This window comes from Phoenix dactylifera, unplaced genomic scaffold (genome assembly GCF_009389715.1).
Source record: "Phoenix dactylifera cultivar Barhee BC4 unplaced genomic scaffold, palm_55x_up_171113_PBpolish2nd_filt_p 000153F, whole genome shotgun sequence".
Taxonomy (NCBI): Eukaryota; Viridiplantae; Streptophyta; class Magnoliopsida; order Arecales; family Arecaceae; genus Phoenix; species Phoenix dactylifera.
The window spans coordinates 821,060-838,239 of record NW_024067702.1 but is presented as its reverse complement, the minus strand read 5'-3'; the positions used below and the strand labels follow the sequence as shown (position 1 = coordinate 838,239).

At 37.8% G+C, this 17,180-nt stretch overlaps 1 protein-coding gene across 1 annotated transcript; it reads left to right on the top strand.

Moving 5' to 3' along the window:
• The first annotated feature begins 14,249 nt into the window (after nucleotides 1-14,249).
• Nucleotides 14,250-16,574, top strand: LOC103696122. The gene is made up of 5 exons (XM_008777655.4): nucleotides 14,250-14,511; nucleotides 14,649-14,720; nucleotides 14,826-14,896; nucleotides 15,005-15,198; nucleotides 16,015-16,574. The coding sequence occupies exons 1-5, from the start codon at nucleotides 14,324-14,326 to the stop codon at nucleotides 16,192-16,194; spliced, it is 705 nt and encodes a 234-aa protein (XP_008775877.1). The 5' UTR covers nucleotides 14,250-14,323; the 3' UTR covers nucleotides 16,195-16,574.
• Nucleotides 16,575-17,180: the final 606 nt, after the last annotated feature.

Sequence of the window (17,180 nt, the reverse complement as noted above, 5' to 3'; positions counted from 1 at the left end):
CAATCTTTCATGAAAACTACAGAAAAACATATAAGGAGATTGTGTTGACTCGGCTAAGGTTATAATTAAATGGGTTTTGGTCCTGATTAGATTGAAAGTTATAATTGTATGGAAAATATTTTTATTAAGTCATGGTCTTGGTTTTGACCGGTCGAGTTCGATCTGAAGCAGCTTAGCAAGAATTAAATGACAATGGGCTCAAGGACAAGTCAACCATCATGACCCACCTCAAACCCAAAGCAATTCCTTACCAGCCTTCATATAAAATTTATAAATTGAAAATAAAAAAAGAAGATAATTAATATAATAAAATAAATAAAAATAATTTCGGGGAAAATCACTGGATTCACTGTTCATATGAACAGTGTCCCGTAAAAACACTGTTCATATGAACAGTGGGAAATAATATAATATAAAAAAATAAATAAATAAAATTGTTTCACTGTTTATCTCCTTCCTCCCTCTATCTATTCTTCCCATGATCTCGCCTCACAGAGCGCCCCGCTGCCCGTTCCAGCCACGAGTCCCACGCGGTGCAGCCAGATCCAGATCCTCCGCCTCCTCTTCCGCCCGTGACGCCTCCGGCGTCTCCCCGTCGATCCCGCGGCCAGCCCTCTTCCCAGCAGCCGAGATCCAGCTCTTCCGCATCAGCCCGTTCCAGCCGCATCCAACGAGCACACCAGCGAGCAGCTCCTCCGTCTTCTCCGAGATCCGGTCGTCCGCGTTCCTCCCATCGATTCCCAGCTCCAATCCCTGTGATTCAGCCTTCACCGCGATCCCAGCCGACTGCATTCAACGAGCCGGTAACCCAGCCCCTTCCGGATCGGCACCCGCTTCGAGCTCCATCTTCGCCCGAGATCATTCCCAACATCACGCCCTCCTCCTCTCTCGGGATCCATCGCTGCTGGTCTTCGGCGAGCTATAAGAAGACGAAGAAGGGAGAGCGGGGGGGGGGGGGGGAGAGCTGGGTTCAACAGAAAAATAGGGGAGACCCCCTGTTTCAGTGAAAAGAAGAAGAAAGCCGAGAGGGAGATGAAGAAATAAAATAAAAAAAGAGAGAAGAGAGAGAGGCTGGGAGCAGAAGGGAGTGAAGAGCAATTTTTTTATGAAGATGGGAGGACTTCCGGCCACCATGAGCAGCTAAGCCTCGGTTTAGGGGTTTGATGAAGCCATAGAGGAGTATTCGTTTCATTTTTATTGATTTGAGTTTGTATTGTAAGATAGGTTGCATGATGAAGAATTTATCAATTGATCTTATGATTTATCCAATTTATGTGAATCATTATCTTGCATAAAATATTTTACATAGATTGATCTATTTCATCGAATCCAACACCTGTGGTTTGGAGGAGATATTCATGTGACATCGATTTCATGTTTAATGACTTAATGATCAGATGCATCATGCTAGGTTAGACAGGTCATGCTTATCGTTAGAGTAGATGGTTTGTGCTAGACTTAGATGATTCATGCTGGGAATTAGTTATATTTTCTTTTGTGATTGCTTTGGCTTGTAGTCGGAAGCAATCAAGTCTTACATACAACTCAATCATTGAAAAGCGTCACGGATATAAATCTATCGGTGGAATCTAGCCCTAAACACCTCTCTCCATAGATAATTCATACTACTACACCCATATTAATTCTTAGTTTTTATCATTTACTCTAGCTTATCCCCTTTGAAGTAATTATTTAATTAGGAAAAATAACTTGTCTCCAATCCCTGTGGACCGACACCCGTAATCACTATCCTACAGGATACGTGCTATTGCGTGGTTTATTTTTGAAATTGAAATAACCGATCACATGCCTCTTCCGCTGCATCTGAAAAATTTTTAATTTTCTGCGGCATGGGCGGGTTCCCAACAGTAGTATCAGAGCCTAGGCTTCGTAGATTACGATTAGGATTAAAAGGATCAAGGCATATTAGATCTGAAAATTAAAGGATTATGCCTGCTGATTTTTATGCATGCAGAATTTCAGGTTGCAGAATTTTTCTGCATGCTGAATTTTGGTATGCATTGATTAATGATTCTGTTATATAATTAATATGATTACAATTATTTAAGAATCATCCCTTGCATGATCAGCGACTCATGAGATGAGGTAATCAATTAAGTTTCAGATCTGTAAATTAAAATTATGCATGTGATGCGAATGGTGATGATCATGGATGACCCTTTTGTGAATGTGCTGAAATGTTCTGCAATGCCTGAAATGTTCTGTGATGTTATGTGATAACATGTAAATCATTTTTCCAGATGCCTGCGTGCATCTTAAATTCATGTATTAGAGACCTGCGTGTCTCATCGAAAAAGGGTTGTAATTATTCTTTTATTTTGAATTTTATCTGGGATGTAATCTGTGATGTATGTTGCACGTCGATGGTTGATCGATGTATGCCTCCTACAAGCAAGCCTTACGCGGATTGAGATCATAGATTGATTGAAGATGGATCAAGGAGTTGATTACAATTGAACCTAAGGGATCAAAATCGAGTCAAGAGTTGAAGACGATCAAACCAATTGACGTGCATGTGCTTGTACTATGACCCATCCTGGATCCATCATCATCACCAGTTACATTTACTTTCTTATATATATGCCTGGATGTTTAATGTTTATGCCTATGCATAGCGGGTAGATGGAAGTGTGCATAAGATGCGAGTTGCCAATCGAAAGAGACCTAAACTAAAACCTCCTCAATCAAGTCGAGAGTGAACCAACATGAGCGGATCATATTAGATTAATTGATCTAATTGGTGTCTAGGAAAGCATGAAAGGTGGTTACTTAATTAGGACCTTACTCTCTGAGTAAGGGGAGCCTCCCACCTGCTTACCTGGCCAATTGTTCGATTACCTCTTATGAAGAGCTCAAGTTGCAAACACTAAGACCTGATTAACCAATATTAAGTCAATAGGTCTTCCACTGTAGTAGAGCTGCCAAGGTCTTTCTGATGTTGATTTGTCTCGGCTGGATACAGTGGGCAAGTTGCATCGGGGGCTGGACCTCTCTATAGACATGAGATGTTGTAGGGTAAAGGTGGGGTTGGGCACCAATAACTGTTAGGTGAGGACCCAATGACGACTTTATTCATACGGTTATACGGTGGGTCTGACTTAACTAAGAAATGGGACCAATAACTGTTAGGTGAGGTCTTCATGGCTTAGAGACCAAGTTGCACTGCAACATGCTTGAGAAGCATTGTACAAGAGTTGTACACTCATCCATTCATGTGTCACCAATAACTGTTAGGTGAGGCGGCATGTGAATCGGTGAGACCGCAGTACCCACTAGAAACCCTAATCGCGTAGGATTTCCGTTTTCCTACCAGGGGAGTGTGAGGGATTCGACAAAATAGTGGGAGGTACATTTATTCTAAAAAGACCCTAGAACAAATTAGGATTAAGTACAAAATTCTAACTAGAATCTTTACTCTCTGAGGATTATAAAGTCAGCTTCTAGACTTTTAACTCATATCCTATAGAACAACCGTTTGACCAAACCCAATTATAAAGACTGGCTCAGCAAATTTCAAAAATAATTTTGAATTATGAAATTAAGGTATGTGCTAGACCATAGAATCCCCATATTACCAATCTGTCCGATCACTGATCAGCGTAAGACGCATGCTAAAGTGGACGAACAATGACAATAAGGTTAGGTGCTGCACAATGACATCCATGTCCACTGAATTACAATGCCAGCATGAGAACATGAAGACTGCCAGGAACATATTAAATCACCTGCAAGAGTTGTATGGCGATCAGAGTCGCGCAGCATGTTTTGAAGTGTCCAAGAGGCTCTTCAAGGCAAAGATGCGCGATGGACAGTCTGTCCATGATCATGGTTTGACCATGATAAAGGACTTAGAGAAGCTTGAGAAGCTCGGCATGACCATGCACAAGGAATTGTAAACGGATTTGATCCCACAATCCCTTCTAGCTTCATATGAACAGTTTATAGTAAATTACCATATGAACAAGATTGTATGCACCAAAACAAAATTGTTAAATAAATTGGTAACTACCTTAGGGGCCTTGAAGAGTTCAAGGGGCATCGTTCTCACTGTCGAGCTAGTTTCTACTTCCAAGAGAGAGTCTATTTGGAAGAAGAAAAAGCATGCGAAGAAACAGAAGACCGAGAAAATGCCAAATAAGGAAGTTCCAAGAAAAAGGCCAATTGCAAGGAAAAATGTTTCCATTGCATCATGGACGGCCATTTGGAAGAGGAACTGTCCTACATACATGGGAAGCATAAAGAACATAAAGGGTGACAGACCTTCAGAAAGTATGTCAGATATGCTCAGGATATTTAGGGACTGTTACCTATTGCTAGCAGAAATTTGATTTCTGTATCTTAGCACAGAAAGATCTTTTTAAGACTACTATTCCATTTATTTGAGAAATAAATTAGGTTCAATGTGGTTTTATGATTGACAGTCTCTATCACATACATATGGATGTATCTGTGAATGTATCTGAGCAAACAGTGAATACCATAGGATCTAAAAGATCCAGAAATAAGATAAATCTGAAGTATTTGTGGCACCTCAGGCTTGGCCATATAGGAGAAGACAGAATAAACAAATTGGAGAAACATGAGCTTCTGGGCTCATTAACTTTCGAGTCATATTCGATTTGTGGATTCTGCCTTCAAGGAAAGATGGCCAAGTTATCCTTTGTAGGACACAGGGAGGTCCACTGAAATACTTATTCTAGTACACACTGATGTGTGTGGCCCATTCGATGTGCAGGCTAGGGGTTATATTTTTTTACTTCATTTACCGATGATTACTCATGATATGGATATGTGTATGATACACAAATCTGAAACTTTTGAAAGGTTCAAAGAGTTTAAATATGAAGTAGAAAAACATACAGAAAAACTCACTAAGGTTCTTCGATCAGATCGAAGAGGTAAATACCTTAGTGGAGAGTTCCGTGGTTATCTCAAGGAGAATGGTATAGTTTTATAATGGACTCCTCCTGGTACACCTCAGTTCAACGAAGTGTCGGAGAGGAGGAATCGGACTCTATTGGATATGGTCCGATCCATGATGAGCTTCACTGATTTACCCTTGTTTCTTTAGATAGATGCCCTATTTTCAGCTATTTACTTATTGAATAGAATTCCCTCTAAAGTCCGTTCCTACCACACCATATGAGATATGACATGGTAAGAAGTCGAGTCTTAGTCATCTCAAGATTTGAGGATGTCCGGCCCACGTCAAGCGACAACAGGCGGACAAGTTAGAGGATAGGACAATTAATGCTCGTTTTATTGAATATCCTGAAAGAGTTATTAGGATACGATTTTTTCGTCCCAAAGGATCACAAAGTGTTTGTGAGACGCCATGCTATCTTCATGAAAATAGTTTATCCTTGATAGAGGCAGTGGGAGGAAAAATGAGCTATAAGAAAAAGTCTCCAAAGAGCAACGAGCCATTGTGCCTATAGAACCTATTCATATTAAGCCAGTACACGTAGTACCTACTCCACCTCGTAAATCTAGTAGGATCTTCCGTCCGCCTGAAAGGTACTTAGGTATGCTTACAGAGGATGTAGAGGAAGTATTCCTCATGGGAGATAGGGATCAAGGTAAGGATCCCAATACCTACAACGAGGCAATGTTAGACATCGATTCCGGGAGATGGCTGAAAGCGATAAAGTCAGTGATGGATTCCATGCATTCCAGCCAAATCTGGATCTTAGTGGATCCACCAGAAGGTATAGTACCTATTGGGTGTAAATGGATCTACAAGAGAACATTAAGTTTGGATGGCTAGGTAGAGACCTATAAAGCAAGGCTAGTAGCGAAAGGTTATAGTCAGTGCGAAGGCACTGATTATAAGGATACTTTTCACCTGTAGCATTGCAAAAGTCCATTCGAATATTGCTTGCTGTTGCAGCATATCATGATACGATGATGGGGATCACAAGGTCTGTAAGCTGCAAAGGTTCATCTGTGGACAAAAACAAATATCTCGGAGTTGGAACACTCGTTTCAACGATATAATCAAATCATTTGATTTCATCAAGAACGAAGAGGAACCATGTGTCTATAAGAAAGTTAGTGGGAGGACTATTGCATTCTTCGTATTGTACGTGGATGATATCCTTCAAATTGGCAATGATATTTCCATGCTAACTTAGGTCAAGTTTTGGTTGTGTAAGGAATTCTCCATGATAGACCTTGGGAAAGCATCCTATATTTTAAATTAAGGTCTATAAAGATAGATCTAAGAGGATGCTTGTCCTATCACAGCATATGTACATAGAGGGAGTGTTGAAGACGTTCGACATGAAAAACCTCTAAAAGGGGATTATTACCCCTTAGGCATGGGATAAATCACTCCAAGAAGATGTGCCCCAACACATCTGAAGAGATTCAATGGATGAGCAAGATCCCTTATGCTTCGGCTATAGGGAGCCTCACATATACCATGCAATATACGTGATTTGATATAGTACATGCTGTGAGTGTCACGAGCATATATCAGTCAAATCCAGGCAAGAAGTGCAAGATAGCTGTGAAGAACAGTCTTAAGTACTTGAGAAGAACTAAGGATATATTCTTGGTCTTTGGGAGAAGATAAGAGTTGAAAGATGCACACATATTGATGATAGAAAGTCTACATCAGAATATGTGCAATGGTGGTACAGTAAATTGGAAGAGTTCCAAATAACCAATCATTGTAGATTCTACCTTAGAAGCTGAATGTTAAGCCGTCTCTAAGGGTGCAGTGGAAATCTTTTGGTTTAAGAAGTTCATTGCAGAGTTAGGTGTAATGTCATCAGATGTCATAACACTCTACTGCGATAACAAAGGCACCATAGCACTAGCTAAGGAGCCAAAGGTCTCACCAGAAAACGAAGCACATAGAGCGGCAATTTAACCTAATAAGCGACTACCTCGAAACGAAATAAGTAGAGGATCATAGAGTAGACTCCATAGAAAATATGGCGGACCCATTCACTAAGCAGCTAAGTCGGCAGAAAACTGAAGCGCATCTTGAGAAGATGGGGCTTAGGTTTATGGCTGATTGGCTTTAGTGCAAGTGGGAGATTGTTAGAAGTATGCCCTAGAAGCCAATCTGGCTAACACATTTATTAATTCTGGGACATAATTTTATACTTGACTTTATTATTATTGATTAATAAATGGGCATTCTTTTCATTCATATTGTTTATGTGTCTATGAATCGTCCAAAGAATTAATAAGATGATGATACATATTCTCAAAAGTTGAGAATTTGAGCCATGTATCATTGGTGATTAATTTCTAAATGCTCCTGATCAATGGATCATCATGAGGACGGTGATCGATCTGATCAGTGCACACATCGCTTTCCTTATGGATGGACGAGACTCGAGTCCACAGTGTAGGGACACTGAAGTGATAGTGCAGGTGCTTGTTAGAGAACAAGGGTACTGAGCGTGACCAAGACAAGAAGTCACTTGGATGTCTATCCACTCGTCAGTGACTTGCTTGATGTTGCAGTAGTGTGACTGATCCTTTGACCTGTAGTGCTTCGGCTACTCACAGTGAGGTTATTGTAGTTTGACTGCACATACACATGGTCTCTAGTCATATGGGTCCTTGTTGTGTAGATTGGCTGCAGTAGGTTCACTGTAGGAGTAGGGTATGCACTTACATGGAATCTATCGACCTTGATAGATGAGGAGTGATCCTATGTGATTTATTAGACTGAGTTTTAAGACCTTGGCCAGGGCAGAATATATATAGTGGAAAAGAGTTTTCTACTCTCGATCTCAAGTCGAATAAATCTAGACATATGACAGACAACGAGGTTTGACGAGTTATCCATGACCTCCGGTCTGTAGGGATCCACGATAGAAGGACTGTATCACACGACAACTGCACCTAGAGGTTCATGATTCCATTCTGCTGGGTGGCCACTACATGCTGCTAGGTGTCACTGGTGGATGGTGAGACTCACAGGGTATATCTTGATGATCGATAAATCCTAATGAGTTGAGTTGGAACTGTTCCAACCCATTGAAAGGAGTTTTCAATGATATTGTGATAGAGATCACAATATATCTCACTACCAGTCAGAATAGAACCTATGGGGTCACACACACTAGAAGTATTGACCGATCCGATGGTTGAATAGTGATTATGAATCACGAGTAATCAATTCGATTGATAATCAGTTGAAGAAGGAACACTGGAAATTAATTAATTGGACTTAAAATACGAATCCTATTTGGAGTAGGATTCCTAGAGTCCTAATTGGATTAGGACTGGGAATCCTACTTGGACTAGGACTGGGAGTCCTACTTGGAGTAGGATTCCTACAATCCTAATTAGATTAGGATTTTGAATTCAATTTGGATTCCTACTTAGAATAGGATTCCTAAGAAGTCCTAATTGGATTAGGACTTTGGATTCAAAGTAGAGTCCTAATTGGATTAGGACTAAAATTAAATAAGTCCTAATTGGATTAGGATTTCTTAAGTCCTAATTAATTATTAATCTAATGAATTATGATGACTCCTAATTTGATTAGGATTGAAAGGTTCAATTGAGTCATGATTCAATCAAATCCTAATTGGATTAGGATTTGAAGGGAAAACAAATAAGTGCACCTAATCCTCTTTGGAAGAGGACTAGACCACCTTGCATTAGACCCCACGCCCCACTTGATTGGATCAAGTAGGGCATGCGTGATGAGGAGAACCTCCTCCTTGGCCGAAATCAAAGAGAAGTGAAGAGGGGGCGTGCGCCCCTCTTCTAGGCTCCAAAAGGAAAAACATAAAGCTCCTAAAATGTAGGAGCTTCATGTGTCTTTATAAGGAGGTAAAGGAACAAACCCTAGGTGAATTCTTTTCCCCCTCCTTTCAGCCGTGAGCCACCCTTTTCTCTTGGGTTTTCAGCCGCCATCAGCAAAGGAAAAAGAAGAGGAGCCGTGCGCCTCCTCTTGGTCTTCATCCTTGGTTCCAACGCAGGGAAATCAAAAGGCTGCAACTAGCCTTTTGATTTTTCTCCCTGGAGTCTTCTTCTTCTTCATCCTCCCTCTGACATTCAAGAGTTGATTGAGAAGGAGGTGATCAGCCATCAAAACAAATCTCTGCAAGGGAGCTAGCACCCCGGGGAGATTAGAGTATTTGGATTGGTCCTCTGCTTCGTGTGGATACCCGTAGAGGCCGGATGCGTGTGCGGCTTCAAGCGAACCTTCTTCCAAAACCACGAACTTCAGTTTGCGGTGATCATCTACCCGCACAAGGTGAAGATCTGGTCTTCCTAATTGTTTAAAAAGTTTTAATCCTAATCCATCTACGAACGGTTTTTGAAATAACGTTCATGAGATGAACGTATGACCCCGTGCATGCCTCTTCCGCTGCATCTGAAAAATTTTTAATTTTCTGCGGCATGGGCGGGTTCCCAACAGTGATAGCCAAACATCGATGGCAACCGCTAGAGTAGATGGTTACTATATTTTAGTATAGATATTGGAATTGTGCTCTATATTGGAGATCCTTCGATAATCAATCTAATGTATTTTTATCTTATCTTAGTTTTACTCTATTTTTTATTCTACGAGTAGGCATAACTTAGATTTCTACCATAGCTCAGTACTACATCCTCACTGTAGCCCAATGCTATACTCTTATCGTAACCCAGTGTTACACTGCCTTATCCACTTTAACAACGGTGTGATGGTGATGAAAGTTCTTGAAGGTTAAAGTACCTTAACTTACATTATTCTCTATCCTCCCTTCAATCTCCATCATCATCTTTCTAGTTAATTAGATGCCAATCGCACACCAGGCATACCAACCTTGTTGCTAGAAAGACTTTGCGCCTTTCTCCATCAACCAACCGAGTTCTTTGAGACCTCGAGTTTCTCGGCATTCATCCGGATGGGTGAAAATCTGGCCAACAATAGGCCAGTTGCTTGATTCCTGCTATTGGCATTACATAAATGGTTTTAAGATTTTTTTCACACTAAATCCCCACATTTCATAAATGAGAGTATCCCCAACGTTGCATTAGTTGATATTTATCCTGCATTTTTTTTAAAGGATTTTTGCGTACATACCCTCTTACATATTGAAATTTGCATGCGTATCCTTTCAAAATTAATATTTAGAAGTACACCCTCATGACACACTTGTTTTTTTATATATATCTTTCCTTTTCTTTTTCATTTGCATATGCACCCATGCCATCTAAAAGTTAGCGGTTTAAATTTGCTTAATGGGTAAACATGCAAAAAGAAATGTTTATAAGAGACTAGATGTAAATAGTAATTTTGCAACAGTATTCATACAAATTATATAGGAAGGTATACATGTTAAAAAAATTCTTTGCATAAATACCTTCCTAAATATTGAAATTTGAATTCTAAATTGATATTTTCATGCATGTCCTTACAAAATACTATATTTATATGATACCTTTAACATAGCGATTCAGCTGACATGATCATTGGGAATTAAAATTAATTAAAATTATAAAATTATCTTTAAAGTAAAAATTAATTAAAATTATAAAATTATCTTTTTACCTCTGAAGCGGTAACGAGTTAATGGTCTCACTGGGAATTAATATCTCTACCTCCTCTAAATTTTTTTTGATCTCTCTTGATCTCTCTCTTGCACTTTTCGAATTGGAATCAAAACCATTCTATCAACTCTTTTCTTCACCATAGGCAACCCTTCTCTCTCATTTCCATTTGTTGGAGTTCTCGCCATCGAAATCTAAGTCTCTCTCATATTTGTCATAGAAGTTCTCCCTTCATTATATCCATCTTTTTAACATGAAAATGGTCAGGTCCTACCTTCGGCGTATTGTGAAAGATTTATAATATTTATCTTTTTGCATATAGGATTTGCTATATTTATCTTTTAGAGCTAGAAAATTTATCATGTGATAAGACAGGCTGATTTAAAATTGCCGTGACAAGATAGGCCCCATACACTAGATCTTCTCTTCTTTAGAAAATTAAAGTTCCAAAAAAAAGTGGCTTAAGGTACACAACGTAAAGGATGACCTTTTACTATATGGCCATGGAGGTTGTTAGTATGTCCAAAGGGTTTTGAAGTCCTTCAATGATTTTGATTGGGGGCTGATTGATGTTGTTTTTCATCCATGAGCACAAAAATTGCAAAAAAGCTTTATTATTGTAATCTATCATGTGCCTTTTAAGAGATTCTAATCCTTTTCTATATTATGATACATGCCCTCATATATGCATTCATAACAATAAATATTACAAGCTAGTTTTAGATAAAATAAAATATAGTGGTTGTTATAAATAAAAGAGAATAAAGTAGAATAGTTCCATGCTTAGTGAAAGAACTTTCATAACTCTTTTTGTTATCTAATTATCGAATCTATTTTTTTAAAGAAATATTTTGTAGAAATATTGAGGAGCAAGCACTAAATAAACTCGAGTGTTAAAACAAATTGAAATATACAAAAATAAAATCAAATTTTTTTTGCATGTAAACCCTCCTAAATATTTGAAAATGTATGAATATCCTCGCAAAGTTGCTATTTGCATATATACCTTTATAAATATTTCTTTTAGCATGTCTACCCATTAAGGGTATTTCAGATATTTTTAATTTTAAACCGCTAATTTCTTAATAGTGTTAGATGGTGTGGGCGCATATGTAAGAAAAAGAAATGGTATAAATGCAAAATAAGTGTTGATAAGGGTATACATGTAAATAATAATTTTGGGAGGATATTCATATAAATTCTAATATTTAGAAGAATATGTATGCAAAAAAAAAATATAGGATATAAAATAGGCCGCATTTTTTTTAATTTTTCTTTACATCTTTTGACCGTCGGGATTCTCTTCTAGTGTGTGCATATGCACATAATCCCCTATTTTGTTGATTCATCCATGTCAGTCTCCATTCTTCTTGGGCTAAGCTCCTTCTTGTCTTTCTGCCCTTAAGGCAGCAATGGAAGAAGGGCATGGGATCAATCTATTAGGGTGGGCCCAAGCTACCCTAGGGCTTTGGATTGATCTAGGGTATGGGATCAATCTAGGCTCATCTCCAAGCTGGAAGGGACTAGTCCCATGAATCAATATTAGCATAAATTTAAGCACCAATGTAACTATGACATTTCCTATAAAAATAATAGGCATGAGAAGTGAGTAAACCAAGCCATAGTTGTGTCAACTTGATCATCCCACTTTCATGTATAATAGAATACGCAAAAGTAGTATGGTCAGAGATGCACTGATTTGCGTATCTAAAACTTGATTGAAGCCAGAGTTTGAAATAGGCCAAGCCTATCTGGCGAGAATAAACTACCACCCAATTACTTTATTTAGGCTGCAACCGTTTTCAATCTAAAACCAATCTGAAATTAGTTAGTCAGTCTAACCCAAACCAAAGTTAGTTAGGTCAGGCTCAAACTTAAAACCATAGCCCATTTTAGACGTACATTGGATTTGGATCCTTAAATTCTCTATCTGAACGCATACCAACTCAAACTTATTCAAAATCAGTATAATATATATTTCAATGTCCTCCTTGAATATAAGAAATTGGTTTTCCCTTCATGGTATAATTTGTCCAAATTTATGTTATTGATTATAATTATATATGGTTATGAATCAAATATTATGTATAATATGTTTTTGATAATGTTTCCATGTTGCTTATTAATATTAATCAATTTATATGTATTTATTATAATTTGTGTTTGGATTAGTTTTGACCTGATTAACCTGGAATATCTGTTGGAATGATAAATTTACTTTCAAATTCATTCCAAATTCAAGGAGAATAGGATTAGGATTCAACTTTTTTGATCCAATTCAAATATGAATTGGATTTGGATCATGCCAATCCTCGATCCAAATGGACTTGCTTGCAGTCCTAATTCTTGGCTTTCAGTTCTACATACTACAGTAACTAATGAATGGGGCCTTATAATTTACACAATTAATTAAGAGGTCATCAATGTATATCAAACCTTAACACTTAAGCACGATGTAGGACATGATTAAAATTAATAAAAATTAGTATCTCAATAATTAAACCTAATCAACTACTTGTCAACCCATTAGTATTACGAATTGAGCCTACTCTTGGTAGGAAAACAATCCATCATTTGGCATTCTCTGTGATAATTCCTTTGAAGTATCAGCAATTGATAGGAAGGAAAATATCTTGCTTGTAATGCTTGTGCTTACACGTATACTCTAACCTGCCCTCAAAATGCTTCATCACCCTTTCCATTTACTTATATAATTTGATGTGTTTTTGACTACTATAGCTGCAACTTATTGACTCAGGCGCCGGCCAGGTTCCATCATTAAAATCATTTCTTTTATTTAATTTTTCCCTCTGAAGCAAACTCCGGGCAAGCATGGGAGTATTATATGATTTTAGCATCAGCTTAAGGGTCATGCCTCTCCATTTTAAATGAGAGGTCACAGTCCTGCACGATTTCACACAATCAAGGGTGAAAATCCCGCTGTTGGAAATCGGATAAGATACAATGGATACTAATATGTGCATATATTTATTTTATTGGAAAAATATAAATATGGATATGGATATTAGTCAGATATAAAAATGATATCTATATTTATTTTAAATAGACACGGATATAAATCAGGTACCATAAGTATAGATATATATAGATATAAGTCGAATAACTAAATTTTATGAGTATAAAATCAAAGATTACTAAGTGGATGGTGAATCAAGTTAATAGCATATTAATATGATTATTTATTTTTTATAAAAATTTATAAATACTATATAAAATTAAATAAGATGATAAATAAAATTAGATATTTGAATACGAATCGAAAGGAATGTCATCCAATCCTCTTTTATCCCTCCTGTTGGTAGGTGTTTCCCTGCAGCTGTTGGGAGGTGTTTTCCACGTTTCTTTTGTTTAAATCATTGAAGCTGTTCTCTAAACTAAGCTCAATCCAGTTTTTGGGTTATTTTGTCTACCTAACATGTTCAAGTTCGTAGGAGTCCAGCTCGTGGAGAACATGGTGGGGTTTTGTTCCGCTTTGACTGATCAACTAGTTTACCCTTAACGGCAAAAGACCAACAGCCAAGCTACTCCTTTAGTTGGCTAATGGTCATGACCCACCACAAAGCTTCGACCGCCACCCAGATAAAACGTTTACCTCAAGGCTTAAGTTTGATTGGTTTGAGCATCTTCCTTGAAAGTGCTCATTGTCCATACGAAGAGCTTATATTCTCCTTCAGACTATAATAAGAACACGTCTAAAGCTACCTTCTTCTTCCCATTTATAAATTGCGTGGAGGATATCATAAGAAAGTATTTGGAGACGAAGTCCATGGCCCATTCTCTTATTCCTGCCAAACCCCCTTCCCTCACCCTCCCTTCTAGCTCTTGCCCAAAGGTTGCTCCTCATCGTCTGTTCATAAAAATCTCTGCACCCCCTCGGAGGCACAGTATCTCCGTTGCTCGAGCAATGCAATCCTCCGGCGTTGATGGCACGAAGTCGAGTAAAGAGGATGGAAAGTAGGTGATCTTCATCAAGGAACCACTTTCTTTCTAGATAATTTGTGATAGTTTCTTTTATCTTTCTGTAAGTTTTGGTTGGAATTCTTCCGATATTTTTATGATCATGACTAGATGATTGCACTACTTTGATGTAGAAAGACAGACTCTAATGCCGGCCCAGTTCAACCATCTGGTCGTGGTCTTCCTTTACCCAACATCCCAGTATGGTAAGAGAACACAGTCGGCTATTCATCCAATTAAAATCCCCTTTCTTTTTTTTCCATTTCACATATAGAATCCTCATATATTTGAAGAGTTTGTGAATTTTGCAGGGCTAGGTGGATGTTGGGGTCCATATTTTGCGTTGCCTTGCCATTCTACAGGAGAATACTGAGGCTAGAAGGTACCAAATGCTAGGTTAATTAGAATGATCGATGAAAGTAAATATGGCCATGGTTCGGATCTTTTGTTGGTGCGAGAGCTTGATTCATGTCTCTGAATTTTGTCTTAGATGGGGTGGAGAAGGCTGCTGAAACTGTCATAGAGACTGTCGAGAAGGTGGCAGAGATTACAGAGAAGATAGCTTCTGATGTGGCTGATGCACTTCCTGGCGATGGAAGGTTAAAGGAGGTAGCTTTGAAGATTGAAGACATTGCAGACCATGTAGACCAGGATGCAGAGAAAGCTGAAGCCTTCCTTCAGAAGGTGCCCTCTTTAGAAGTTCAATACTAATTTTTTTATACAAATATCATGACATGCATCTCTAATCTTCTTCATTAGATTAATATCATTAACCTATAATTAACAACTCTATAATTGGTTATTTCTCTGAAAAGAGGAAAAAATCTACATGTGGTATATTTAGTATCAGAAATTGAATAGTCTATTAGAAATGGGTAGTTGAGATTAAAGTGTGGGTTTCCTATTAATGATAAGATCAACATGTAAATAGTGGGTGGCCAAATTTGTCAGGTATTACTTTAATATATGAGGGTTACTTTTCTTACGCTTATCCTTTTTGGCATGTCCACCATCCTACTGTGTGGGATTGACATTTTCTCCTTTTTTTTTTTTTATTGACCATTGGGGCTAGTGGTTACTTATAAGAAATGATATACCATCAAAACCTTTTTCATCGTGTTGTCCTTTTTAAAGGATTTTTTAAATAAAAAAAGAAGCACTCAAAACTTAAAAACTTTCTAGTCTAAAGCATGCACTTTCTTTTTTTCTTTTCTTTTTTTTATAGTTGATCCTTGACTGGGCCTGGGCCAAAACTCTATTTATTTTTAATTCGGGCTGGATCTATTTAAAATTTGATATTTTTTGTGCCTAAGGTCGATCTACGATCAATTCTACTTTTTTGGGGGCAAAAAAAGAAAAAGTGACTCCTTCCTCCTCATCTAGGTAGAAATATTGCAATGTCTTTGTTTCTGAATTTGGCTGACCGATTAACCATTGATTTTTTAAGTTTGTTGAAGGGAAAGAAACTTTGATATAATATTTATATTAACTGTTGTTTAGGTTGATCAAATAGAAGAAGAGGTGGATGCATTGGTGGAGCCTATCATTGAGAAAGAAGAGCTCGTAGAGGAAAAAATCCAAGCAGAGAAGGAAGCCAAAGAGAGAGAAATTCCAGCAGACAAAGGGGCCAACCCAGGCACAGCTCAGTCAGAAGACACAGGGGAAACAAGTGATAAATAAAAAATGGGGGAAAAAAAAATGCTCCCCCTTAGTATTATAATTGATTGTTCTTTTCAAAAGTTTGTATTAATATCTGTCCTGTGCCCTTGACTTGTTCCACTTTCCTAAAGAAATATTCGTGGTGTACTTTATGACATAAGTTGAGCCAGGACTAATTTGCTATTTGACAAGAAATACATGGGTTAGTCCTTAAGCTTAGGTCAGGTGCAAACCAAGTCCATGAACTCAACATCAGTCTGCAGGAGAAGTGGAATCTTCCACAGCACCCATGTCAAAAACAAAAGATTTCACCTTCTATGAATTAGCCATAGAAGTGTGGAGTCAATATTTAAACAGAAAGCAAATGAATGAGAAACTTGTATTTTGTCCAAAAGTAGTCATGATATACTGCAGCAGTCCTTGGAATTTTCAATTGAAAACATAAATGGATAGCTTCCTCACAAATGTAAGATCTGAAGAATTTTGTCATCATGCAATAATTCTTGAGTACTTTTTTCCCCATAAGCTTAGCAATGTCACGGGTGCATTAGGCATCTAACTCTGGTTTATTTATGAAATTATCATAATCTGAAGAATTTTGTCATCATGCAATAATACTTGAATACTTTTTTCCCCATAAGCTTAGCAATGTCACGGGTGCATTAGGCATCTAACTCTGGTTTATTTATGAAATTATCATAAGTTGATAGCTTGTCATGACTGTTTCTGCTTACGCCAACATATCGATGATAGTTAATAATTCCTCGCCTATCATGTAAGTTCTTAGTAAAAGTTTAAATTAGTTTGTTGGATGCATACATCAAGTATCTGCTTTTTGTTTACAGACACTACTTGTAATATGTGTCTGCATAAACTATTGAATAGATGATTTCTTCCCTCATCGCAAAAGTCTCAAATTAGCAATTTTGCTTAACCTATTTTATTTTTATGTAAGTTGTGGATTTGCTTGGAAGTTAATTAATCTTCAACGATTTGGCAAGGATAAA

Bases quoted from the DNA above. Each gene is read 5' to 3' on its own strand.
- LOC103696122 (XM_008777655.4), top strand. From the start codon at position 14,324: ATGGCCCATTCTCTTATTCCTGCCAAACCCCCTTCCCTCACCCTCCCT. The intron at 14,721-14,825 runs GTAAGAGAACAC...TGAATTTTGCAG, and splicing joins TTACCCAACATCCCAGTATG to GGCTAGGTGGATGTTGGGGT. The intron at 14,897-15,004 runs GTACCAAATGCT...ATTTTGTCTTAG, and splicing joins GAGAATACTGAGGCTAGAAG to ATGGGGTGGAGAAGGCTGCT.